Source organism: Lonchura striata, chromosome 6 (assembly GCF_050655825.1).
Source record: "Lonchura striata isolate lonStrDom1 chromosome 6, ASM5065582v1, whole genome shotgun sequence".
NCBI classification, from domain to species: Eukaryota; Metazoa; Chordata; class Aves; order Passeriformes; family Estrildidae; genus Lonchura; species Lonchura striata.
The window spans coordinates 32,922,830-32,950,624 of record NC_140708.1 but is presented as its reverse complement, the minus strand read 5'-3'; the positions used below and the strand labels follow the sequence as shown (position 1 = coordinate 32,950,624).

At 37.1% G+C, this 27,795-nt stretch overlaps 1 protein-coding gene across 1 annotated transcript; it reads right to left on the bottom strand.

Annotated features, from left to right (window-relative positions):
• Nucleotides 1-638: 638 nt before the first annotated feature.
• Nucleotides 639-27,618, bottom strand: NHLRC2 (NHL repeat containing 2). The gene is made up of 11 exons (XM_021525952.3): nt 27,244-27,618; nt 25,271-25,423; nt 21,233-21,688; nt 18,836-18,957; nt 17,571-17,700; nt 8,047-8,146; nt 7,387-7,618; nt 6,811-6,933; nt 5,531-5,740; nt 4,247-4,472; nt 639-3,359 (listed from the first exon to the last, which is right to left on the bottom strand). The coding sequence occupies exons 1-11, from the start codon at nt 27,404-27,406 to the stop codon at nt 3,094-3,096; spliced, it is 2,181 nt and encodes a 726-aa protein (XP_021381627.2). The 5' UTR covers nt 27,407-27,618; the 3' UTR covers nt 639-3,093.
• Between the last annotated feature and the right edge of the window lie 177 nt (nt 27,619-27,795).

The following is a 27,795-nucleotide window of genomic DNA, read 5'->3' as shown; positions in this document are numbered from 1 at the left end:
TTACTATGAGAAACAAATCTCAAGTGCTGAGCCATTCCAATCTGCTTAGAATTTTTATATTAGGGAACATCAAAAAACTTAGTTCCCATACAAAGAGGTAGCAGTCATCAATGCATCTGATTCTTTTTTATAGAATAGTAAGATTTCCTAGTTTTCTGCATCATATTTGGAAGATACTTTCTGGTACTTAAATATATTTTTTGTAGCTTGTACAACTGTAAATTTCTTGTAGTTTGACTGTCTGGTGAAATTTATGGCACTTGTTGCTTAACTGTAAGAGCAGCTTGTAAACCCTGGAGGAAGAAATGGAAACAGCATCCCTAAATATCATAAGCTGTAAAAAAATCTGTGCTTTTCTAATCAGAGAACATTCGAGTATCTGTACACTACAAGTGAAACAGAAGTAGTGACTCTGGGAATGTGCATCCTTTTATCCCTTGGACAAACAAAACTTTATGTTAGACTGTAGGATTAACGGCCAATCACGGTGAACAGAGAAACTGAGCAAGGAGACAACATTTAGATAGAAAATTAAAAATTATACACTATAATTAAATAAAGTGAGGAATAGTCTTTCCCCTACAGCAATACATTAATCAAAAGTGTCAATAACAAAAGAGGTTTTTGATTTTTTTTTTAATATTGGAGTACAGGTGGAATTTGATAAAGTGATCTAATTGAAATAGTAAAATATAATGTCATTCCAGCTGAAAATTTGAGCTGAAAATTAGAGTGCTGTTCAGCCTGGAGAAGACTGGAGAGACCTTCTAGCACCTTCCAGTACCTGAAGGAGCTGCAAGAACTGGACAGAGACTTTTGACAAGGACATGTAGGATAGGACCAGGGGGAATGGCTTCAAACTGAAAGGCAGATTTAGACTGGATATTGGGAAGAAATTCTTTACTGTGAGGGTGGTCAGACACTGGCACAGGCTGCCCAGAGAAGCTGGGATGCCAGATCCATGAAAGTGCTCACAATCATGCTGGGTGCAGCTCTGAATAACCTGCTCTAGTGGGAGGTGTCCCTGTCCATGGCAGGGGGCTGGAACAAGATGACCTCTCAGTCCCCTTCCAACCCAAACCATTCCACGATGGGACAAAATGAGAGACAAAAGATCCATCTGATGAATTACACGTTCAAGGTAACTGAGACAGTTTGGTTTGTTATTCTGAGCTTCTGAACCTACAGCTTGTTTTTTCCAGAGAGCAACAGAAAATCTGCAGGCTATCTAGAAGCTGATTGAAGGTTTCCTGGCTGTTATCCAAAGGCGGACAGACAAACAAGGAATTGTGAGAGACTAAGTTTTACTAAAGTGTAAAAAATAATAAGTGCCCAAATCAGTTTCTTCATCTTCATCCTTCCAACAGCATTTGCCATCTGTGAACAAATTAGCAAAGCTTTTTCACTCTTCAAAATGGCATGTGAGAATGGAGAGGCTTATCCAAAGGAGCTGAAAGAGTGAATTAGGAAAGTTGCTTAAAAACCAAACATAAGAATAATAATATTTCAGCCCTTGCTTTGCTGACAGGTGAGATAACAACCATTTCTGGTGCCACAAAGAACTCTCAGATAGACTGGCATTTCAATGGAAGGAAGAACCACACCACTCCTTTAAAACAAAAGCCTCTTGGGTTCATGACCAACAATTCAATCAGCCTCGAAGTAAGAAAAAGCAACAACAACTGATAGTGGGGATTTACTGACAGGTGTCAGGAATAATTGTTTTAGAAAGGACTATATTAAAAAATTCTTTCACTACTGCACTTTATAATATGTGTGACAGTAGTATCTTTCAACTTAAAACAAAATCAACTTCTCAGAACTGATTATTATGATCAGAACACAGGGCCTAACCCAATTACCACTTAAGCATGATGGAAACTCAGTTCAAGTAATAATCTTGCACCACCACTATCACCCTGACCCTTCTTATTATGGCAAATTGAGGAAATTTTATTTGCAAAACATTTAACCACCAAGGGCAGAGTTTTGCAATAGAGTTTTAAAGCATCTTACTCAAAGATTAGGTTACCAGTTTTCTAGCAAAAGATCAGAAGCTCTAAACATGAATGTAAATAATCCATTATTGAGTATGCATTTCTGGTTCAGTGGCAACTATAACAAATCCAAGGACTAACAGTGCCTTCAAAAGACTCTGAATCAGACTTCAAGAGTGTAATCTTCAAAATATTACGTATCTGAAACACAGAAGTCTTCAGAATAGTCTTTGCAGAGAAATCATAAAAATGGGAGTGAATCACTCTGCTTGAAATGGTTGACATTTAATTTTTGCAGTGTAGGTACTCAACCATTACCTACCACCTTCTATAAAATGTAAATTGGTATGTATCAGAAAAGCTCCAGCATGGTTTTGTGGTGGGTATTTTATATACACATACACATTGCAGAGAGGCACATTCTTTGTTAAAAATCAGCATGAAATTCTTCTGCAGGAAATTGAAGGCTTCCTTTCACAGAAAATTTCCCATGAACCTTTGTTCTTCGTGTAAGGCGGTGATGTTGAGTTAAAGCAAAATGCTCAGTTTGCATAAAACTAGAGCTGCACCTAGTTTAAGGTGTATTTTCAAAATACACGTGTCATAAGTGTCATTACAGAAGAATAAGCAAGGTATTTCTTTTATAGACTGGAGAAAGAAACTTCCTTTTGACATTCTATTAAAATGCAGTAAGGGCATAAAAGGAATTTTGAAGTGTTAATCCAAAATGATCTACTCTAACACTATTTAGAGTGCAAAAATCTTACAGTAACATCACAAAGTAACACCAGCTCTTTTGAATGGACTCTAAAAATTGTTGCTCACTTAAGACTGGCAGACATCCAGCGTGTTCACAATTGGCAACACAGTCGACAATATTACAAAGTTATTGCTGCTACTGTAATGTAAAGAAATGAGGTTGTGAGGATAAATTTTCCTGTTAAGCTGTAGGAAAAACTACTTCATTTTACCAAGCAAATTATTTCTTAGCTTTGTCATAAGCTCCAGGAAAAAACAGAGCCAAGTTATCTGCTTGTACTTTCCCCTACAGAAATGGTGGATAGCAAAATAAAGCGTGAAATCAGCTGGCTTTGTGTTAGTTGGTTACAAAGGTGTGTATCAGTTCCACTTGAGCTGAGCTGCCTTGGTCTGTGCCAGTGACCTGCAAGGGCTGGCTGAAGGAGACTCCTGCCATCAAGCAGGCACTGCTACCTTTGCTGCAGTAGTAGAGGCACGCTTTGATGGCCAGGGTGGCTTCAGCTGCCACACAGCTCCCAGGCAACTGAAAGGGAATGACAGTTTGAGAAGAAACATCCTTTATTTCTCCTGTCAGACACTGTCCTTGCAGCAACCAGGTGTTATCTGCAAAGGAAGAACAGATTTTATCATTGTGGTATTTAACGCCATGTCTGAAAGCTACAGAAAACACAAATTCTACCTGTAGGACAACAAGGACTTTCCACATGCAATATTAGAGGAAATTATTAGAGGAAATTTCCTTCCTGACTATTCCAGTCATGAACAGAAAAAAAAAAAAAAAAAGAAAAAAAAAAAAAAAAGAAAAGTAATTTACAAATGCTTTATCAGTCATTTAAACGTGGAGAGATCCATGGCTTTGCATCAGCACTATAGCTATATATATACAGTGTATCTTATTTGAATGCAATGAAATTGCAGTTTCTCCTATATACTCTTTAAAGGATATTAAAATTTATTCTGATATGCACAAGCAAAACTTCTTAAATTAATGGCTACCATACATTTGCATCAGAGATCTAATACACCAAGTAAGATATCTGCCATAAATGCATTAAACTGTAGGTAAAATGATGGCATTTCCAAATAGCAGTGCTGGTCTTATAGCTGGGTTGGTGCAATTTATCAATGCTCAGGCTGATTGTTAGAATGAAACTTGAGTTTCACTTTTATTGAAATATTTGAGAGTATGTGAACTAAAAACCACTGTATACTACATACAGCTAACTCATTGCATTGAGCCATAAAATAATGCAGCATGTATTAATTCAAGCAAAAAGCAGTCTACCAGCTGTTTGGCTTTTTTCAGTCTTTGCACTCCAGCTGTTAAATGCATCAACTCTAAATATCAAGTATTGCATCACAAGGTCAAACAGGAACACAGGATGGGAAGGGACATCTTCATTCATCAGACTGAGATCCCCTGCACTGCAGGATGTGCTGGTACTTCCCATCCTAACCCATCCCACTTCCCATCCCAACCAGGACTTTACCTTCTGCTGTGATAAACCAGGCACTGGGAGCTTCTTCATTCAGTTTTGAATCCAGAGGAAGATTCAACTTTAATAAAAACTGAATTGTCTGGCCAGGAGCTACAGTTAGTGAAGGAAGTTTAACATTTGGTGCAGATTTAGGCAGCCTTGGCAGGTTTGTTATTTTATCCTTTTGCACAGGCAGGTTATCTGGAACATCACATGCATCTGGTTTCAGGATAGGCAACTATCAGTGGAAATCAAACAAAATATTTATTTTTATTAGTACTGAAAACAAATGGGCTTTCACAACACAATCACAGTTTCAAAGTCACATCATATGGCTATTGACCTAAAACTTTCAGCATGAAACAATACTATGACAAAATAGCAAAAGGGGAGGACAAAATATTTTCTTAAAATGAAAAAACCTTGATTATTCCAAATAAAAGCAATATTTACTACTAAAGCCATAAAACGCACATTATAATATCCCTTAATTTAAAATTTTTACAGTTGGATTACATTTTTGCTTTAGATAAATTGTAAATGTATTTGCTTCTAATTCTTAAGGTATTAAACTGCATGCTTCAGTAATAAAATCCAGGATTTTAACTAATGCACTTTGCACGGTAAAATAGAGGAGAATTTCCCAGAAAAGCCACCAACATGTTACATGATATGAAAATCTAAACACAGATTGGAGACTGTGTATTTTTAAATGCAAGAAACATATAAGAAAACATTAGGATCATTATGTCATAAATATATGTATATATACATTTTAAAAAATCATTAAGATATAGTTGCATTGTAAGGTGGACATGAGCACAGATTTGTTTGTTCACAATCTGTGCTCAATTTTGACAGTGATTTTGATTTGACAACTTGAAAGCCCTTTATATATCTTGCTTTAAGTCACTGACCTCCCAAAATCATCTCTTACAGAGTAATTACATGGCTTGGTAATTGATTTTGCTTCCTTTTTTTACAAAATGCTTGTGAAATGCCCTTCATGCTGAAAAACTGGGCTGTACGTTTTAGTGACTTATGTTTCTGAAGTAACCTTTTCTAGAGGGTTGTCACTTTCTGTTTCCATGCAAAAGTTAGCTTTCTGAAGACTGAGGCTTTCAACAACTGTGCTAACAGGCAATGTTCATTTCCCTGATCATCACAAAACATCCTGTAGATACAGCTACTGTACCCAAAGTTAGCTGTCTCATTTTTATCACACTTGCTGAAGTCTGAAATAGCAATTTATAACAAGAAACACCACTATCAGCCTGTTTAATAAGTATTACTTGCCATGGAAAGAATTTTTGTTTCCAAATCCAGCACTTTAATCTGATGGTTATTTGTGTCTGCAACATACATTAGGCGGCCGTTTTCTTCAACACACAAACCTCCTGGTTCATTGAAAGCTGACTGGGTAAAGCTGGAACCAACAACATTGCCTGCTTCTCCTGTGCCTGCCAGGGTAGCACAGTTCTTCATCTTGGGATCCACAACCTTAATCTAAGATCAACAAAGACACAAAAAGCTTTTCTGAGAAAACCCAGCAGGATTACATGTTCTGTATTATCTCATGTCCCACATTTCCAGTAGCCAGCACTGCTTTTTGCGTATCTCAGCTACCAGGGGTGCATCCTAAATGCTGTGTTATCACTTTTGATCAAGCAACATGTCCCATCTTCCCTCTCCCCTCATGGAGTCCCTCACGGACTTCGCTTCTTCCTTTGGTCTTCATTCAGGGTTCCCTTCCATGATTTGGCAGGTACCTAACCCTCAGCTATAAAAGTATGCTGGATTACTTGTTTTTCTAATGTTTACTGCCTTTTTAGAAACATTTGCAAAACAGTGAGAGCTTAACAAAGTTGGCAGGCTAACTTCTAGATTATTTTTCTTCTACAAATAGATGGGTTTTTTTAATAACAAAGTAGTTTATAATGTTTTATAAAAGATCTGAAACAAAATATCATTCACCTTAAATTTTCAATAAGCATACAGTGTTATACACCTTACTTTTCAAATCAAACAGGCTACTTCTCTTTTAATGCATATAGTTAGTGTACAGTTAAAAACCTTCTGACACAAATGCTTATATAACATCACATAAGAACAATCATGAAAACCCAGATTTCCATGGAGGTAACCCACAATACTTCTCACAGTATTTCAATATTTAGGTGGCTTTTTTTAAGGGAGAAACAAATCCTCTTTTCATCTCAGTTTTTATCAAACCTGCAGTATTCCTGAATAAGCCGTTCCAGCTCTTTTATTGTAGCTCAGCATCTTTGGGAAGGTACACAGAAAGTCTTAAGTCTGAACTGTAATTTGGCACTTTAAATTTACCTTCCCCAAGAGACCACCATATCAACACATAAGAATGTGACAGCAAAACAATGGTAAAGAGAAGGACCCAGAAGGGAAGGAAGGAAGGAAAGAAAAAGAACCCACAAAGGAACTTGTGTAATTCATTTCCTCAGCTTAACTGGACAAAGCAAAATCTGTCTATGTTACTAAAACAATACTTTGTAGTAATAAAAATTTCCAAGTCCATATATAACAAGTTACTATACACTTACCTTATGATTATAGGAATCTGCCACATAGAGCAGCTGCCTTTTCTTGTCCCATGTTACTCCCAAGGGATGCTGTAGCTTTGCATTTATGCCTGCTCCATCCACATCACCAAAAGCAAACAAATTCTGAAAAATTATTTTATTTAATTAATAGATTTCATTATTCAATGTGGACATGAATTTAAATGATTGTAGTTAAATGGAAATTCAGTGACTTAAAAAAAAAAAAGAAGACAATTTCAAAACAAAGATACTGAAACCTGGAAGTGTGGATGCTAACCACAGAAATGGAAACTCTCACATCTAAGTTATAAGTATGAATCCAGCTGATTTAATGACCACACAAAGCTGAATCAAGTTGGCTGTTTTAAGAATAAGTGAAGTAATTTCTTATCTAAGGAGCAACAGTCTGCATTACAACCCGAGCATCACAACTGCAACACATTTGCATTCCAAGCAGTGAAGTTAAGAAATTGATGGCCACGGAAACTGATTTACCCTCTCACCCCAAAAGTGGTTCCTCCAGGTCAGGCTTGAGGAATATTAGTAGGGCAGTGTGGGGAAGTTTGAGGTGATTACCAATGGGTCTCTCTCTCCTCCTACAAGGTGCTTCACCGCCCCGTCCTTGAGCGAGATGGTTCTCACGGTGCTGCTCTCGCTGTCGGCCACGAACAGGCAGCTCCAGGGCTCCTCTGGGGCCAGGGAGAGCCCCGAGGGCTGGGCAAAGCCTGCCTTGTGGGGGTAGGCATTGTTCCTGTTCTCCTCGTTCCCACTCCCAGCAAAGCGAAGGCACACTCCTTTCTTTAAGTCGCTAAAGGCAAAGAGCGCCCAATTTCAATCACGAGTTTGAAACAGCTCAGACAAGATACATAAACAGAAGCTACAGAACAGGCACTTGTGAGTTATAAAACCAACAGTAATGCAGCAGTGAGGTATTATTCAATGCCTTTGTGCTTTTATATCACCTCAGCACATCGTTCATTACTAGGTAACTCAGCAAATGCAAGGGAAAGTAACATTCAATTATATGAATGTACCTTACCAAGTCATAGCTGTGTAGCTGAAATAGCATCTTTCATTTCATCTAACAGATGTGGGAAAAGGAGGCAGACTTTTAAGCACATAAGCTTTTAAATGAAATTATTTTCAGTTTAATTTGATTATCTCTCTCTTTGGGATTTGAAAGCTGTTCATCAAGACAAGTAGCAATTTCACATTTATCTTAGTATCGTTGCTTACCTTCCCTTTGGTAATTTTCCCCCTTCCAACATCAGTGCCCATATCTGGTGAATGCCTGCCATTGCTATCCATAACACATCATCTTCCTGCGTCCCTGAAACTTTTAAAAAGTGATACAGAAACCAGGTCAGACAAAAACCCACTTTGGAAATGTTTTGTAACACAAAGAAATCATCAAACCAACCCCACTGTCTCCTCCACCCCCTACCAAAAAAACAGGGCAAGAGAGAGATAATGTCTTTCATCTACCAAAACTTGCTATCTTTCTTCTTTTCTTCTTGCTATTTTTCTTCTTTTCTTCTTGCTATTTTATTCCCAGGGTTTAAAATTGTGGTTTTAATATTCCTACCTGACAAAGGCAATGTTTCAAGTGAAATTTGCTCTTTGCAACATTCTATTATCATGTCTGTTTCACATGCGATTTTTGATTCATACCAGCCAAAAAAGTACCTCTCTGCTAAGCATGGTTTTGGGGGATGCAATCTTGATTCTTTTTTTACTACACTAGTGACAAAATAAGATACTCCAAAAAAACTAGAAGGAGTTGTTAACAAGTTTTGAAAGAAATAATCATGGCAGTACCATTGTACATTATATACAAAGGAGACCATGTGTATAATGTACAATTATACACAAAGAACATCATGCTAAGGGCAACTGATGCTTGCCCTGGAGAGCATCAACTGCAGTTTATTCTAAAAGTGAACATGACCTGGGCATTTCCTAATTTTCCCCTGAAGTAACCACCCAAATGCAAGATGCAGATCTGTGGAACAGTGACCTTCTAATCAAGACCTACTCAAGCATGTGTCAAACATCTACTTTTTTTCAACTTGAAGTATAAAACTACTATTCAGCAACCCAAATCTCTAAATAACTACACACATCTGGCCCAGAAAATACTTCACAAAGAAAATTATACAAGTGAAAATAGAAGAATATGTACTCTATAGCTTAAAATGTAATCACAGTACAGCAGTAAAAAATGCATGAAGGCAGGTTCTGGAAGACAATGGAAATACTCCCATCAACCCAAAAGCAAAAGAAATTTACTTTTCTTAGTCTCTCCTGAAAATCTTAAGGAACAGAAAGTTGACATTCAAAAACTGCATTAAAATGAGGATAGTATTATCTTTTTAACACTGTCCCTTGTAGTTATAGACAACAGCAACATGTTTTTTCTAAAGAAATATATTAGGTATTGGAATAACCATCAGCCACTCAACAGAAAAATACCTTCATATTGCTTTGTAATCACATGAACTTGTAAAGCATTGTGCATCTCATAGCTGCTCCTGAAAACAATCTCATGGATAACTCCCCCACAAACCAAAATAGTTTGGAGCTTCAAAGCAAAAGCAATGTTATGTGAAATGCTCGCAAGCATTTAAAATCTGACAAGTTAGTTCAAAAAATGAAATTAACATCATTCCCCCAGCTGAGATCCTGACATTCTTCTTCTAATTCTAAATCTTTTCTATACTATAAAGCACAAGAGAGGAAAAATGCCATCCTTCTTTTTCCAGAATTCATCTCCTCAAACTGTGAGCTCTCTTCAGAAAAGTATTGGTATGATTTTAGCACAGTTTTTCTTCAGCATTTTCTGTTTCTTGGATAAATATACAAGTTCCCAAGACTTGTATAACTCTGGTGACTCTTTTCTGCAACTCCCTGTGCCTCCATGTTTTTACATAAAGTAGAGCTCCAAAAATGAAAGTCAAACTTGCAAAGTGTCTAAAAGCTCTTTCTTGATCAAAAAAGGTTTGCAAATTGAGTTGCAAAACACACATTTTATAAATTACCAGAAATGCTACCAAAGTTCCAACAATGCCAAAAACACTCCAGTATAAAAAACAAAAACAACACCTCACCATCCCAATCACTTTTTGATCAGAGCTCATTTCTAAGAGATTTAAATTGAGAAAATAGATTATGAAATAATTTCACTCCTTTCTATATAGTAACTGCTCAGCTTCAAGATTTTCTATTTCCATTATGCATATCTTGCACTTTCAGATGTTACTATTCTAAGTACCACAGAATGAAAACTGTTAAAATCACTGGGCTATTCAGAAAGTGAGCTTTTTTATCTTGCTATGCTATGCAAATCATTCTGAGTTGTCTCAGAAAGTTCTGTTAATTATTTAATATTCACTTTACCCACCAATTAAATGAAGGAGTAAGACTTGAACTGAGTACTGTTGAAAAATCTGTTCCATTCATCTATCCAGTCCTCTAATACCACAGACTGAAAACTCTCCTGTGACAGCTAGATGTTGAAAAATTGAAAAAGCTTCTTACTCTAATTCTGCACCCAGCAAGACGTATGAAATATGAGAAAAATGTATCAATATTAAATTCAAATTTTACAGAATATGTAAGATTGATAGAGAAAAGATCTCTTCTTCAACTGGAGAAGAAGGCAGTAAAAATAAGTAAGAGCTCCATAACAGTCGTAAATTTTAACACAAATATTTTCTACTGGATGGCCATTAGAACAAAGAGAATGTATGCAAGCATGGAAACAGCACAAACTCTTTCTGAAATTGTGGAAAACACGTCAGAGCTTTAATAAAAAAATACACAAACACAGAAAATTAAAACTAATGCTACACAGCTGAAGTGTTTTATCACACAATAGTCCTCTCATGGTCTAATACTTTATGTTCTGACACAAAAGGCAGAAAAACTTTTTCTTTCACAATAGAACAGTTTGAGGACATCATCACTGTTATCCTTGTACAGTTCTCACAGGACAAGGGGGCCAGAGAGAGACAGAATGCTAAAATTATGGTAATGCCATCATTATAATAACTCCTTATCATCCATGAATGGAAAGTATTTATTGCTAAAGAATTTATTATAAAACAACATAGGAGAAAAAAGCAATTCTCTTACATTTATTCAATTAAGCACCACATTCCAACCCAATTTGAGCTGTTTTAAAAATGCAGAGTAGTTTCTCCTTATTAGGGTATGTGCCTTCTTATCTGTGCTGTGCCTGTATCCAAGCGAGGTATGGCCTGCAAATGGGATATCCTTATGTTATAAACATTCTCTAACAGTGAACTACAGCTCTGAGTGCACAAACATTCCCCATTAGAGGATGCCTCGGTTATTGTACAATGCTGCAGCTCCTGAAGCTGCCTCTGCTGTATCTGTGTGTTAAGAATTCACAGTCCTGTCCGTAGACAGGCACATCTTCAAGAAGAAAGAACAATGCTGACCATCACTGCTGAGTCAATCTCAATGCACAGAAATGACTTTGTTTGGCACCAGTCAGGAGCAGTATCTGTTTGAAAGGATTCCATTCCCAGGACTACCCACACTTCCAGCCTCCCTGTCTGGGACTGCATGCTTACTTCCAGTCTGGGAAATAAAAGCCTGGGAATCAAAGTTACATTCTGTGGCTGGCACCACCAGATTTTCTAAATAGACTGAAGTCTGAAAATACTATTCCTGTCTACTAATTTTATCTTTGAAGAAATAAAAAGAACCAAAAAAGAAGTCTGTTGGTATACTCATCCTCTGCAAATTCTCAAGAAGCAAAAGGGGCTACACAACACATCCTGCAATTCACAGATAGGCACATGCACAGTGAATGCACATCTCACCTGCTCTTCAGTCAGTGGAAGTTCAGCAAATTAAATGCAAATGGGACAGACAAATAGAGAATCAGTGTTCTTCAGTGACATACAAACAGCAAAGCTCCAAAGGAATGCTTTATCAGTGAAGCCTGGACTTTTACAAGTACACATAACCCTTATAACCCTTTTTGGATTACTAAAAATCAATTTTCTTCCTTTTTTTTTTTTTTTTTTTTTTTTGCTACCTGGCACTCTTTCACACAGTGTTGCATCACACAAATGGCATGACCTGTTATGAAACAAAATGCTTCTGGAATTTTCCTTCTTAGTTAACATACCTCCCCTCTCATTAAGGGAAATCCTTGGATTTAGATACCAAGGAGACTTCATACAGTGGAGATAATAGGGAGCTAAAAATTATGACTGTAATGAAGTACTTTTTTGTTTATTTCCCAAGTTTTCTAACTCAGGCCTTCTAACTGTAATGGCAGTAAATATTTCAAAACAATCCGAAGCAGAAGAGAGTATTTGCAAACATGAAAGAACTACTTTGGATTATTTAGTGTTGGGATACATCATTGTAACTACAGAAGGGGCTAAGTCTGATTATGTGTTTGACTCATTCCCAATTAAGCACAGCCAACACACACACTTGAGGGTACTTCAGCACCACAGTCTCCCTCTGCTTCCAACACCTGCATTCCATATTCAAAAGCACTTCCAGCCTCAAATGGTAACAGCTAAAAAATGTGTCTCCTGATCCCAGCATGCCTGGCAAAGCCTCTCTAAGACTTACTAAGATATTTCATTTTCAGCCGTTTGGCATCTGAAATTAAGAACTGATATGCCAACTATCCTTTAGAAATCTGATTTGTAATTTAAGCTTCTTTATTGTGAACATAGATTTAATTACTAGAATCAGACTATAGACTGTGGAAAGAGAATGAGATCCATCACTCCATGTACAAATACACTTTCTTTACAGAAAGCAGTTTCGAGTCACGGACTTCAAAACAATTCTAAGTTTGACACCAGTTAGGATGGCAACTCTGCTAAGCCAACTGCTTCTTTTTCACTGCAGAAAGTAATCACTGACATTATGCATTTTGTCAAGACAGAGAAGTCTTGGAAAAGTGTCTGTCAAACTAAATTGAGTAAGATTACTGTTGAATATTCAGTCACTACTCCCATTATATCCTTACATCAAGACTTCAGCCTTTGTATGTCACAGGCATGTTTTTACCAAAATATTGACATAATTACCTCATTTCTTAAATTGTTTATATAATGAACATGTGAAATACTAATCAATTTTGTTACTGTTACTATTCAGTAATATTCACAAACCCAAAATAAGACTGGGTAAGGTCCTGTTTGACTGCAATCCTGCCCTGTAACTTCCTAATTTCTAATTTCTCTAAAGACTTTTTCATCTAAAACAGTTCTTACACAGGAAAGAAAACATTTGCAACATATCTTGGGAAGAATTCTAGTTTTGCTTTGCCCAGAAAAATGATTCCAAATTAAAGCCTGATGACAGCAAAAGCAACTCTTTTCTTTTCAGCTATTACCCAGGAAAATTCCTTCTACAGGACAGTGACAGCCACAGCCTCAATGACAGAATGAGACCAGATTACAAGGAAAACTGTGACATGTAGAAGAAAGCATCCCTTCAAGATACAGACAGTTCAGACATAAACACTTCATGTATGATCTGAGCTCAGGCAGGAAATGCTAATTGCTTACTGCTTAACTGATTTTAATTTTTTTTTTTTACATTATGAAAGAATCACCATGAGTAATATAGAAAAAAAAAAAGTGTTTGCTCTGGAATGCAGTTGTACCAAATAACCCTCAAGCAGAAACACAGAGAAGGATGAAAAATATCTTACATACTTTTGCCTTTTAAGGGCTATAAAAATTGCACCAGTATGATAAGGTACTGTACTTTCATTTAAATCATATCTACATAATACTTAAGTTGATGTAAAAAATTCCAACAAATTTACTGAGAGCATGGTCAATGCTGTACTTGGGAGTTTCTATAAATAGATTCCAATCCTGCTGTTTAAAACCAGATTCTGGAATGTGGAACACACAGTTATGTCATCAAGCACAGGTCATTGTCCTGCTCCTTCCACCAAGAATGCAGCTATCAAGAACATTTCATGCTCAAATCAACCGTGCATTAAAGTATCACTTGCTTTCAACACCCACTAAATAAAAATAGAAGGGCACAACAGAGAAAGCTAAAAAAGCACACAGTAATTTTGTAATGTATTTTTAAGCTGCTGTCCCCTCCCCTTCTACTTCCCACACAATCTATATCAATGCAAATTTCAGCACCAACCTCAGCAAAGCCAGAATTTAATCCATGGAGTTCATTCAAGAATTTTAACAGGAGGGTAAAACACAAGCTCACTGGCCACAACTAAAGAAATAAAAAAAGATGACAAGGAAGAATACTCTGTCTGAATCCTACCATCTGTTTTGTCTCCATTAACTCCCTTGCCTCAAAGGTAGACATTTGTGCCAAATTTGGTTTAAATGGTGTTTCACACTCACTTAATCTCTGTGTCAGATTTCAGCATCTGTATAGAAGAGAGCAACAAAAACCTCCTTAGGAAAATACTATGTGGATACTTAAAAGTATCTACATAGTATCAGTTCTGAATATTAACTTATCCATGTCCTCAAAGTTTTTCTCAGTATTTTCCATTTCTCAACCACCTACATATTAAGGTTTAAAAAAAAAAATTCAGTTGGTCAATACATACTCTAAACCGTATTAAGGAGTAAACTCAAGAAATGCCAATGATAGAGGAAAAACCTTTCTCTTAAAAGATTGCCATCTTTCCCCTTTGAGACTTTGAAAAAGGTCAGCATAAGCTGTTTAGTACTATCTAGTTTAGTACATAACTTGCCTAAACACTTCAACTTCCTTTTTCTCCCTTTCATGTTCTGGACAGCACAGCTTTGGACAGTGAAAGGAAACTTCCAGAAGTATCAGTTGTTTAAAATCTATACAATCCATATTTAAATAAACAACTATAAATCTATCTTCTGAAACTGTAGAGCTTGAGCTACAAAGATCTAAGGAAAATGGGAAGGTATGGTGTTACTTCCCACATGCCACACCAGTTAATACAAAAATCAAACTTTGAAAATTTGTAATAATGAAGCTACATTTGTTGAAGTGCATATTAACTCCTGCAACTTGCAGAGAAAGATATAAGCAAACGTAAAAAAACAAAAGGACATTGCTATGTGGGTGCAAACAGAAGCAATTTTTGAAACTCTCATAAATTACTTCACCCATCCAAATGCCTAAACATGTTGACACTGGCAGACCAGTTTTAATGTTCTGGTAATAGGGTATAAGCTTGTAGGACAGCATTCTGACAGACACAAATGCACTCAATGCAGAGTAGCAGAAGATACCACTATGCTCAAGCAACTTGCAACTCAACTTTGCAATCTGCAACTCAACAATGGCACCCTTGGCAAACCCTGCTGCATTTCTGACAAACTACTCTGATGTCTGGTAACAAACTTAGAGTAAGTCACTGCAGCTTATGACAGTAAAACATGCTTGCTAGACATGCACTGCAGCCCTGCTCCTCATGCTCTCAGACAGATTCCTGTTAACATTCCATTCAGTGTAACTCTCCATTTTCACAACTCTCTCCAGCTGTAATTTTCTAAAGAATTTTAGAATTTACTGCTATTACAGTAATGTATATTTCCCCCCAATTTTATCTATTAGGCCTATTAACCTCTCAAAAAAATTAATTTATTTAATCTCCACTTAACTGACAGCTTTTATTATATTTGTGGTAATCTAAATAGACATCTAACTAGTAGGTTCTAATTGAATACGAAAAAAACTGCACTAGACTGAACAAAGTGCACTCAGAAGATGTGATTTCTGTGCAAATGCTTATTAAAATTCAGCAGTGTTGAACAGTACAGATGACTAATCCTCTACAGGTGACTAACTCAGTAAATACTATGTTCATGTTGATAACAATTATCATATCAATTAACATTTAACAAGCAGAGCTCTCAAAAAAAAAATCATCACATATTTAACTACTGACAGAAGCAGAAGAAAGCATAATGAAAAATTATAAGTAAAATTATAGGATACTTTGAATAATTCTGTTAATCTGTTCAAGTTTCTGAAGCAGTGATCAGTTATTAGTCCCCTCTTTGCTGATCTGTGAAACAGCTCTGCAATAACATCCCACAGGGATCAGCTTTCTGGTTCAAGATCTCTTGAAAATGACACCATGTAGCCACACAAGTCTCCTCGTACACAAAAGAAAAATCAGATTGTACAAAATTCAGTAAAACTCATGCCTGCATTAGCAGCAGCCCACATCTAGTGAGATTCTCTTTCAGGTGCTTCTCCTTGCCCTTGCAAGTAGGATTCCATATGCTTAACACAGACTGTTAAGGGTTGCTGACCAGACCTTTGAAAAAAGGTGCTTTTTTTGTTGTACAAGACACATTAATAGAAGTGTTAAATCTGAAAACACATCCCAGTTGCTCACTCAAGTACTCAAGGCTGCTGGTTGTACTGTCTATACTGACAAGTCTTTGTACCAGAAGATTCTACACCACGAGCATTTCTGAAGCAGCTTCATGAACCTCTTGGACCAAGGCCAGAGAAGGCCCACAAGGAGCATTTGAGAGCTGGAGCAGCACCTCTGCTATGGAGACAGGCTGAGAGAGCTGAGCTCCTCAGCCTGGAGAAGACTCTGAGGAGACCTTAGAGCACCTTCCAGCACATAAAGGGGCTAAACAAGAACTGGAGAGGGACTTTTGGTATGGGCATGCAGTGATAGGACATGGGGAAATGGCTTCAAACTGACAGAGGGCAGAGTCACCTTAGAAATTAGGAAGAAATTCTTGACCGTGAGGATGGTGAGGAATTGGCACTAGTTTCCCAGGAAAACTGTGGATGCCCCATCCCTGGAATTGCTCAAGACCAGGCTGGATGAGACTTTGAGCAACCTGGTCTAATGGAAGATGCCCCTGCCCATAGCAGGAGGGAGGGAAAAATGGTCTTTAAAGTCCCCTCTAACCCAAATCATTCCATGATTCTACGTTCCCTCACATTTCAGTGTATTTTCCTTCCTCATAACTGACACAAGATTTTAACAAATGCTTCCATATCAGTAAAATGTTACTAAACTTGCAAAGCACCTCTAATTTCAAGATATTAGAAATAAATCATGCTCTTTCCCAACCCCATTCTTCTGCAGATAAAAGAAATTCCAATATTGGAAGTCAATTTTTCATGTCTGAAATACAAATCTAAGGGTTTTATGCCAAATCAAAGCATTGTTCATAAACTGGTATCTGCAACTTCTAAATTAGACTTAAATGGAAATGTGAGAAAATTGTGTTTCAACTCAAGAGTCAGTAGCAGCTGAAAACATGGCAGCTATGAGATGCCAAGCTCAGGTGTGTGTTAAGTGAATTGGGAAAGAAAGCTACTTAAGTCCTCAGAAGGTGATTCTTGCATCCTATTATGAAAAGATTTATTTTACCTCGTGATGTTTGCATGGTTTGTGCTAAGGTATTCCTCTGTGTCTGACTGACTCTATAGAGATCTTGAGCCTAATTGATTTTATGTCACCTAAACAGGAATAAACAGAGGCCCCCAATAAAATTATTTTTATTTCCTAAACTCAAATATTTACAAGTGGTTGGACATGTCTGTATAGTCAAGGAAAGGAAATTTTAGACAATACTCACTTCCTGTACAGTGTACCTGCTTCTTAAGTGATCCTGGCTTAAGGCACTGGCCTAACAAAAGCAATCATTATTTCCTTCTGTGTTGGGATCCAGTAACTACATAACTTGATACAAAACATTTAGCAGTCACACGTGTAAATACGAGATGTTAAAACTCAACTGATACAGTACTTGAACTTCCAAAGACCACATCCCACGGAGAGCTGATGGGCTGCTCTTCTCCTTTTGCTCCACCTTCCTTATCAACACCTTGCACCCCAATGCCTGCTACAGTGGTCACCATCTGCAACTCCAGGTCAATCTGTGTGAAGCAAAATGACACATTAAATGAGTGTATGAAATTAACTTGACCAAAGTTACTGATAAATTGAGATAGATGTCAAAACCAGAGAAATCTTAACAAATATCAGGCTTTTTTTTTTTTTTTTTTTTTTAAGGGAAATAATTTTACCACAATGCTTGCTGATGGACAGGGAGTATGGGGTGGGGAAGCAGCAGGCAGCATGAAAACCATGTACATGGAACTCTAGTCCATGTGCAACAAAAATTAACAATGCTCTGTCAGCGTTTGCTTGACAGCTGTAGAAGAAAGCATCACAAATTTCTGCATAAATACTTAGATAAAAAATGGCTGTCGTTTTTAAATTTTAAACTCATAGAGGAATATGACATAAAAACTCACATACTGTAACAGTATTTCCCATCTCCATATAAAATAAGCTGTACAAAGGCAACTCAGATGCATGAAGGGCACACCTCCTCTAATCACAAATGGGATATTGGTGAGGACTCAAGTCCAAGATCTTCTGAGATGCACACAACACTTTAAATATAAGGAAATATTGTATTGCATCACCAAGCTTACCTTCTGATTATCCTAAATTTGACCTAGCCTAATGTAAGATCCAATTCCTACATGCTAAAACTTTGCAAATGTTTAATCAAAAAGAATCCACTTGCAGCCAATTCTGGTACTAGGGCACTTACCTGCATTTGAGAGACTCAAACACTCAACGGAAGTTTGGATATACACTGCACCATAGCACTACAATAACTTCAGATAAGAATCTGATACTACTGGAAGTGAAACAAAACCAGTTTTTGCTTCCAGTACTAAGAATAGATGTTTCTCAAAACAGGAAGGTAAGAGTGACTAGGGAAAAAAACCAAACTGAAACCAAAACCCTGTTATGCTATAAGGAGTAGACCACCTTTTCTGCATTTGAAAGGAAGAACAAAAGTATATGTAGCCCTTAAAAAAAGCCCTGCACAACAGTATTTCTTTATAGTGGACCATATTTCTTTTTATAAGATAGTGGACCAAATTTCCTTTCTGACATTATTTGGAGACTAATTCATGTGGTGGAAATGTTCCCCTGTGAAAGGAGAATACAGTATAAAAGATTAAACTATGAATTTCCTTATGAAAAATTTACCTTTCTAATTAGGTGATTTTCTGTATCAGCTACATAAATAACATTATTTTTTATAGCGATTCCTTGTGGTGAGTTGAAAGCTGCCTCTGAAAATCTTCCATCTCTCCTTCCACTGTTTGGACCTATAAATAAAACACAGCAAACTCAAAAGTAATTTTTGAAAAAAGTCAATTAAAAAATAAAATGCATACATACTAAGAGCATTACATATTCCAGGAGCTGCTTTCACAGCACCTTGTACATTTTATATTATTACTATTTGGTGTAGTCTCATTTTAGTCACTGTGCTATGTAATCAAAATAGCCTGGTGCTATTAAGCTCTATACTCATACTGCACAAGTTCTCTACTTTTTTAAGCTCATATTTTAAAGAGAAGTCTTAATTGGGTTCTAAATTGTTCTAGACGAGTCCTAATAGGGCTCTAAATTGCACTAAAAGACAACAGCAACAATGGAAGACAAAAATAAAAAAATACATTTTTTTTTATTCTTGACAAAGCAAGAATAGCAAGCCAGTAGGAAAAAAAAATTCCAAAGCTCAACTCCATATCATTGGTTTAGATTTTGATGTAATCACAAATGAAACTAATATTTGATTAGCAACATTTTCTCATTAAGAAAACTAATTAGGAAAAAGATTATATGGAACTAATTACAGAAAAGAACACTAAGAATGATAGACTGACATCGTTTTCCATACCACAATCAGGAATAGAAAAGAACATAACAGTCTGAAGGTAAGCACTGTACTTCAGAGGAGGTAGCATTTAAAGTGCATTAGTAGGAAGTGTCAGCAGAAGACATTTAGGTATGAGTTACGTGTGTACCATGATTTATGATGCAAATAACCATTTCAACCTTTGTGCGTGCCCACATTTATTACTGCACTATCAACTTCATTACAGTATTTTCTGCCCACTGAATCATTTAACTGAGTCACTGAAATACACAAACTTTTACAACCTCCTGTCAGAAATCAATTTAGACCTTATCAGACACACGGGATATACTGGTGTGTCAGATTCCAGCAGCTCCCCTTCTAATTGTGAGGGTGCACATTCCCAGGGAAGGGAATAGCACACAATGCCACAGGAAGGAGGGTACCAGTTTGGAGCTTGGGATACTCCTGAATTCCTGTTTAATGACTATCCCAGAACACTAAAGGGTAGCTTGTAGGCAGAGACTTCCTCTCACATATCAAGCAGAAATCAAATTCTCTCACATTTGTTATAAGAAATTCTGTTTGCACATCCTACAGGAGAAAGGTATTTAGGCTAATGCCTTAATGATAAATCAGGTTAACTTGGATAAATTGCCTGTCTAGACAATGCAGTGTTACTTCAAATAGCAAGGGAATTTTTCCTCCTTTCTTTAAACAGAAGAGTATTTTTATGAGATTTGTAGGATCCTGCCCTGGGGCAGGCATTAGTCAATAGCAGACAGGACATATTAGCACACAGGTCCTGATTCTAAGACATAAACAAACTATTGTTCTCAATAATTTGAGGATTCAATGGCTTTCCAAATCTGTCTGTTTCGGTTATCCTAACAGTTACATCCTTGCTGCACTAAGAAGTAACTGACCATTTTAATAGGTTTTAAAAAAGAACAATTTCATTTGTGAAACAGTAAAGCATACAAAGCGAGTGCAAATTGTCTTCATTTGCATTGTAAAGCACATTGTTATTTCACAAAAAGCAACTATGGATGTTAGTTTTCTAAAGCTGAAATGTAACTTTTATCATCTTTGTAACAAATGTAAATAAATTTAAAATAAGAAAACAGGTCTTTTTATATGTACTAAGGCAACTGTATTCTCAGGTGCCTGTGTTCTTACTGGAATGCCACTGTTCTTCGTAATTCTCCTCTGCTTTTGAAACCAAAGGAGATCCTAAACAGAAATGCTCTTCCATTGAAAAAAATCAATAACCAAACAAAAAACACACATGAAAAACCTCTCCTCACAACATTACCACCATAACCCAAAATTCACTTCTATTGGAAAGGGAGGCATTACAGTCTCTGTTTTTTTCCCTAACTTGCTGTTTAATGTAGATGTACATCCTTTATATCTAAAACTGTTTGCAACTCCTTCAGAGGAATACAAAATGCATTTTTGTAATTCATACTGGACATCACATGAAAACATGAACTTTAGTCAATGAAGCAATGAAAAACAATTAGGCATCTCTGACAATTGCATTAACAGTCTCCCACTGATGGTCTTACACCATATGCCCTCAAATTGAGTAAAGGTGATTTTAGTACAAAACAAAATTCTGGTAATGCTTACAAACTGCCAGGTCCTGTAGGAAAAGGATCAGCCCAGGAGGCACAGCAAGCACACTTTACTCCTAAACTGAAATTGTTATAATAAACTTACAAAGATGTCCTTACCTCCAATAGTGTGTAGAATTTGTCCATTTTTACGAGTAACCAAAATCCTGTGATGTCCAGTGTCTGCTATGACCAACCTTCCTCCTGAGTCATCTACAGCCACTTTGCCAGGAAACAGCAGAGGAGAAGGTGGAAGGGAGTCTTTGTACAGCTTTATTCCAATGTTGTTATCTTTGATTTGTCCTCTTTCCTTGTAGAATTTCAGTGTTATCGAAGTAAATAAAAACAATTTCTCTCTGTGTCCCTCTCCAACAAGAGAAAACAGCATATTTCCACGAGGCCCAAGAATGACCAGAGTTGGCCAGCAGGACACTTCCAGCTCATGCCAGAGTGTTGCATCTGCATCATTTACTACAGGGTGGACAATATTGTATCTCAGAACAGCACTTTTAATGTTATCCAGAACTTTTTCATTTGGGAATTTTGCTGAATGGACACCAACAATAACAAGACCATCTGCAAAGAAAAATGAAGTTGTGCACTGAAATGCATTTGAATAATAATTAAAAAAAAAAAAAAAAAAAAAGGAAAAATGTCTCTGACTGACCACTTCCCAGAATGAGAGAAGATTTGAACAAAGAGAAAGCAATTACATCTCAGTTGGACTATAGAGACTATAGACAGTTATGTATAGAAAATACAGAAACTCAGAAATAACACTTAGGTAAAACTAACAAATTTTAGGACCATTATCTCCCCAGCTGGCTGACACGACTTGTTCTCAGTTCCTGAACCTCTATATACTAAGCTATGAAAATATTTTTGAAAATACTTTCAAAATAATTGTGGGTAAGTTGTACCTGTTCAACTGATACTTTGGATTTTTTTTAAGCTACTTAGGTTACCTGTTTGTCTTCTGATTCCTATATACAACCATAATGTTTTAGAAAATTCTTTTTCACAGTTACCTAAAAGCCACAAAAATAACAGAATTACCTGGACATAACCACTTCTAGCTAAACAGTAGAAGATATAATAAATAGGCCTCATAAATCAATATAGTATTCTGTATTTCAAATAAAAATGGCAATACTGACAACTATGATAAAATGACAACATTCATTACAAACAAGGCAGGCTTGAATATAACAACTTCACAACTAAAAACTTAAAAATTCACTATAACTGATACAGTCTTATCAGACCCATTGGAACAGAATGTTGCAGTATCAGACAGCTGAAGTTGTACAGTCATTAACTGCTGAAGTCCAAACAGCAGGTCAAATATTTTAACTGTAAAGGGATTGGCACCAGTGCTTGTATCTGTCCTTCAAAAACATCATTAAAGCTAGAAAGACAAGTCTATAGTCAACACCTGAACAGCACAAATAAGGTACAACATTCCCTCCTGTGGAAACATCATATACACTCCATTCAAAACACTATAACAATATACATTCCATTTAAAACACTTTGTTTGAAGGATTACAGCAGAGCACAACACTGGATCTATGCCAAGCTATTTCTGAATATTAAAAAGTACTTCCTCTTATAGAAGTAATTTCTGGACTGCTGATAACATGAACTGAATATGCACTGGGGTTTAAAATAACTTTCTGAATGCCACTTGAAATACAGAAATAGCACCACTGAAGATAGCAGTGAGAGCATATCAGATAAAGATGCTGGGTGACATTCAATCCTATGGAAAGCAGTCTTCATTTTGAAACAGATCTCCTGAAGTTCCAGACAACAGAACTATGGCACATGTACTATAATATTTACAATGATTTAGGATCACCCTAACATCATAGCCTCCTTTGATTAAACTTCTCCTGTCTGGTGATCACAAGCTGAAGTTTCAACACCCTCCATGTAAGGGCATTTGAACCACATTAAAACAAAATCATCAGAATATATATGTACACAATGTACATCAACTAGATCGAGGTTTGTTCTTGTGACTAAGAAAAAATAGGCAATATGCATGCAAGTATTCAAACAAGGGATTGAAGATCCAAATGCATTATGAGACAGATGCTTTGCCCAAGCAAGATGTTTCGTTCTTTCAACTTTTCTCTTTCTCAGCCTTCTCAAGTCAACAACTCCCCCCTTCCATTTCTCCTAGTAATTAGTAAATCTCATTTGCCTTGGGTAAAGATGCACACTGATATAATACCATGTACTGAATTTTTTTTCCATGGCTTAAAAACCCACCACCCTTACTGCCTTGTATATTTATACATAGTACTGTAATGTTAAGATTTAGACACATAGCACAGCAGAGAGATTAAATAATCCTGAAAGGGCTGACAATCGAGACATTAAAAGAGTAAAAAAGAACTAAAAGGGAGATCTACAGTGAAAAAAACCCAACATACTTTTCTTTTTGTTTGAACTATCAAGCACCTTAATCTCTTCCTGAATCCAACTGCTATCCTCTGCTTCCTAATGGCTTAAATTCAAGATTAATGTTCCACACACCTGTTCTTCTTGCCTTTTACCTCCACTTTCACCCCAAGCATCTCTTTTCTCACTCCAGTTTTTACAGGAACAGGATAGCTGAAATCCAAAGAAAACTTACAGGGGTAGTTCAAATACAAAAATCATTTATCACACATCAACAAAGTAGTAACTCCTGTGACAGAAGTTTAGTACACGTCAAAGGAAAAAATATGTCTCCAAGTGGACCTTTAGTTCAGAGTGCTGCAGCCTCTTCTACACCAGTATAAAGATATTCAAGCACTTTTAGAAGAAAGCTTGTGGGGAGAGGTTGTTAAAATGAGTATTTTGTTATCACCTGATTTAACACCTTAGCATTAAAAAACAGATTAAGGCTATGACAGCTATATTACTACACTCACAGTATACTATAAAAGAGTTATCATTTAAAGGTATTATTCATTTTATGCCAATATTATCTTCCAAAATCTGTATCTAGACCTTCTTTCCTATGTGCCTGATCTACAACAGTCCACTTATCACTTGCCATTCACCTTCCACTTAAAACTAACGCTCTCCAAAAAAATGCCATGAAAGTTTTTCTTTATAAGACAAAGTTTCTATTTCTGAAACATTACACTGCATCTCAAATTTCTCCAAAGCAAACATCTAAGCTTTCCAAGATAGAAAAATTAGTTTGAATCTTCTGTGAAGTACTAAATAACCTACCTAAAGCACTACATAAATTTCAAAGATAATGCAATTTGTTTCTCTAGTGAAAAAGGTAATGCATGAAAATTAACACTGTCAAAATTAAAACTAATCAGAAACAGCAAAGGAGATTCAAACATTATAATGTTATTTACTACATATATATTGTATATAATACCATATTTTACTGAGGACTGAAAGTAACACTGTTCTTCATCTCTCTGTTCAGACAATTAAAATATCCCAGATGAGTAGCTGACACACTCTGTGTAAGACTACAGCTTATCTCTAACACGCCATCATGACAAGACACTGCATTCTAAACAGAAATTACCCTGCATTTTTATTCAGTCAGTGACAGACAGATCGACAGATCTCATTTCAGATGTGACATTAAAGACCATAATCCCCCCTCTAGAATATAGGGCGATTAATGGTATACAACATAATGCCAATATAAAAAAAAAAATCTATATCAAGCTTACATATTTTGTTATTTCAGTTCCAATGAAAAAAAAAAGTAATCTATATCTTATTCTACAACTATCTGTATCCCCTCTACCACCTTTACTATATTCTTCTCAGAGCTGGTTCCTCAGTCAAGAGTAGAAAATTACCTACTCATATTAATTTTGAGCCTGTATCTCACATTCTTGAGTAGCTTTTTGAAAGTCACCTTATTTACAGAGGTATCAGATTTGGGCTTTAAGCACATATCCCTTTTGCCCAATTTCACAGACACAACAGGCACTTTATTTAACCCATTTAAAAATGTGATGGAAGTACACACAGTCACCTTTTTTAGGCTACTTAAAGATTAGAAGACATTTTTAGACAACCCTGAAATACTGCCAGCAATTCAGTAACCAGCAACAAAGTGACTCAGCTCCTCAGCCTGCAACAGTGCCAGGAAATTCTATTCCAAGCCAGCCAAAGTACTTTTACCTTTATCAGAGTACTGGTGCTCTAAGGCATGGAGGTCAGGCAGCAGGTGCAAGCAATTGATGCAGCAGTAAGTGAAGAAATCCAACACCACAACTTTTCCACAAAGGTCTTTGTGAAGAGAAATAGGACCTTCAGTGTTTAACCATTGCAGATCTGGAATTCAGAGAACAGTGGTAGCCAGTTAGGGGAAGGGTAGGGAAAGGCACCAACACCACATAATGTTCCTGGTACTTTTAACCTAAAAAAAATTAAAAAAAAAAAAAAAAGAAAAAAAAAAGAGTTTGACATCCCTTTTACGCAGGTAGAAAAGCAAACAAAAAGTTTCTTATTTATGCAACTCATCCTTATGTTCTGCAATTCTTCATAATTAGCAAATTAAGATATTATTAGTAAGATTCACTGTATTATAAAAGTGTAGTTTATATCTTTATATAGGCACTTTTAACTTGAAATTACGTGAAAGCCTCAGAACAAATGTCATATATGTTATAACATTATCTACATTATTCAACCCCCAACAATGCCATGTGGGTAACAATCAATAATTTAAAACTCACATAAAGGCTCCTAAAAGTTTAAAAGTGTTAAACTCTTAATGATTTTTTCCAACAGTTTTCTAAAGAATTGATTTCAGAGATCATTGCAATATTCTTGTGCTTATAAGTTTGATCTTGATATTCAAAGTTTGAAATTACATGTATCAATTAATTCTGTCACATGGGAAGAAATACAACTTTTTCAGATATGCACAAAAGTACACCTGGTCATTTATTTTAACCACTTGACACGAGACATGAAAACATTCTTTCCTCCTCTGATCCTATCAGAGGTATCAAGATAAGGAATAAATATCCTAAAATTTAGTCTGCCAGTATTATCTCTTAGCATTTCTGAAAATTATAAAAGGAAAATATAGTTATGATAAAAATGCAAAGCTAACTAGTTTTTGAACTTTCACTTTGACACTTTCAGAAAATAAGTTCTTACTGATCCAGAAGTTATTCCTACTCAAGTCAGCAGGAGGCTTGTTTTACATTTCACTAAGAGGAGGGCTGTTCTCTGTCTCCATGTATTTACAGACATAAATGGATGCACACATGTTTAATTTTGGTGAGAATAATGAGAATAATTCAAGTATATGCATTATTCCACAGTGTAGGAGCTTTGCTGTTCGGTTTTTAAAAGAAAAGGGTAGTTTATATATTTTACAGCATTTCTCTTTTTTCACTAGAAAATAACTTTCATATATATTTGCTACTTATTTGAGCTCTTTTTAGAGGACAAAATAAGCCTTGACAGAACACTGAAACAACACTAATGGCAAAATCTAAAATTCAATTCAGGGCCCCAAGTCTACACAGAGAGAGCACTCCTTTTGTTCCAAGCTATAATTCATTCCCATGATATGAATTTTAAAATCACCCAGGGTGATTTTAACCCTGAAGTTCACCTCCTGAGCTCCCTGTCTGGCGGTATGACGTGAGCTCCCACAGCTGCAGGGAGCCTCTCAAAGGTTAAAAAGACCCTGAGCAGGACTTGCAAAACCTTACAAGGCTTAACCTTTGATTTCCTCCTTGCCACAAGGAGAGACACAGAAATGTGTGAGGGGCAAACCAGGAGGACGAATGACATCTCCAGCAGAGTTTGTATCGCCCTGGGCAGGAAAATTGACAAGTCATGGAGCAGAGAGCCGGGGAACATCCTGAGGGATGCTCCGGGAAACCAAGCGAGCTCAGGAGAACGCAGGGAGAGTTAGTAAGGTTCTCACGTAAATACACAGTACAGACAGCAACAGACTTAGAAGAGAGGCTTTACAGAACAGTGTTTTTGCAGCCAGTACCAGGGAGAAGATGTTTAAAGGGCTTCTTTTTGCCTCCCGGTGCTCCCAGGAGTGCCAATTCCCGCGGCCGCAGCGGCTCAGGGGCCGGCCCTGCGCTCCCCGCGGCAAAGCCCGCCCGGGCCGCGCCACCCACCTCCGCCGAGCTCGGGCACCGCCAGGTCCCGCTCGCGGCTGTCCATTTTCTTCAGGTACTGGTAGACCAGGTTCTCCTTCTCCTGGGCGGTGTCGGCGTCCAGCAGCGCGTACTCGAGCTGTGTCTGGGCGGGCAGCAGCCCCGCCAGCCCGCCCGCCGCCATCGCCCGGCCGTGCTCACCCGCCTGGCGCTTCGCCGCCGCACATTCGGCACCGCCGCGCCGCCAGGGCGGAACCCGCGGCTGGAGCAGAAAGTAAACACAAGGCACAGACACGCAATAACTCCTCTGTCTTAAAGCCGGACCTCCTCACTTATTCCCTGTTTTTACGTATCCTTGGTTTCCACAGCAGCACATTCCCAGAGCGAGCCCACGGTGGAGATTCCCGCGCAGCAGATTCAACACAACCCGTGTTTCCCGCTAGGATGCTTTACCGTTTCTAAGGTGTAAAAATTGAGCAGCACGGGAAAAAGTCGAAACCAGAGTCCAGTGATTTAAAGGGTGGGATCTGGGGCTCTTCTAGGGGGGCAGTCTGTGACAGAAGAGAAGCTGGG

Coding starts and splice junctions, on each gene's coding strand:
- NHLRC2 (XM_021525952.3), bottom strand. CDS start 27,406: ATGGCGGCGGGCGGGCTGGCGGGGCTGCTGCCCGCCCAGACACAGCTC. Junction 21,689..25,270: donor GCACCAGTACTCTGATAAAG/GTAAAAGTACTT, acceptor TTTTCTTTGCAG/ATGGTCTTGTTATTGTTGGT. Junction 4,473..5,530: donor AAACAAAAATTCTTTCCATG/GCAAGTAATACT, acceptor TTCCACTGATAG/TTGCCTATCCTGAAACCAGA.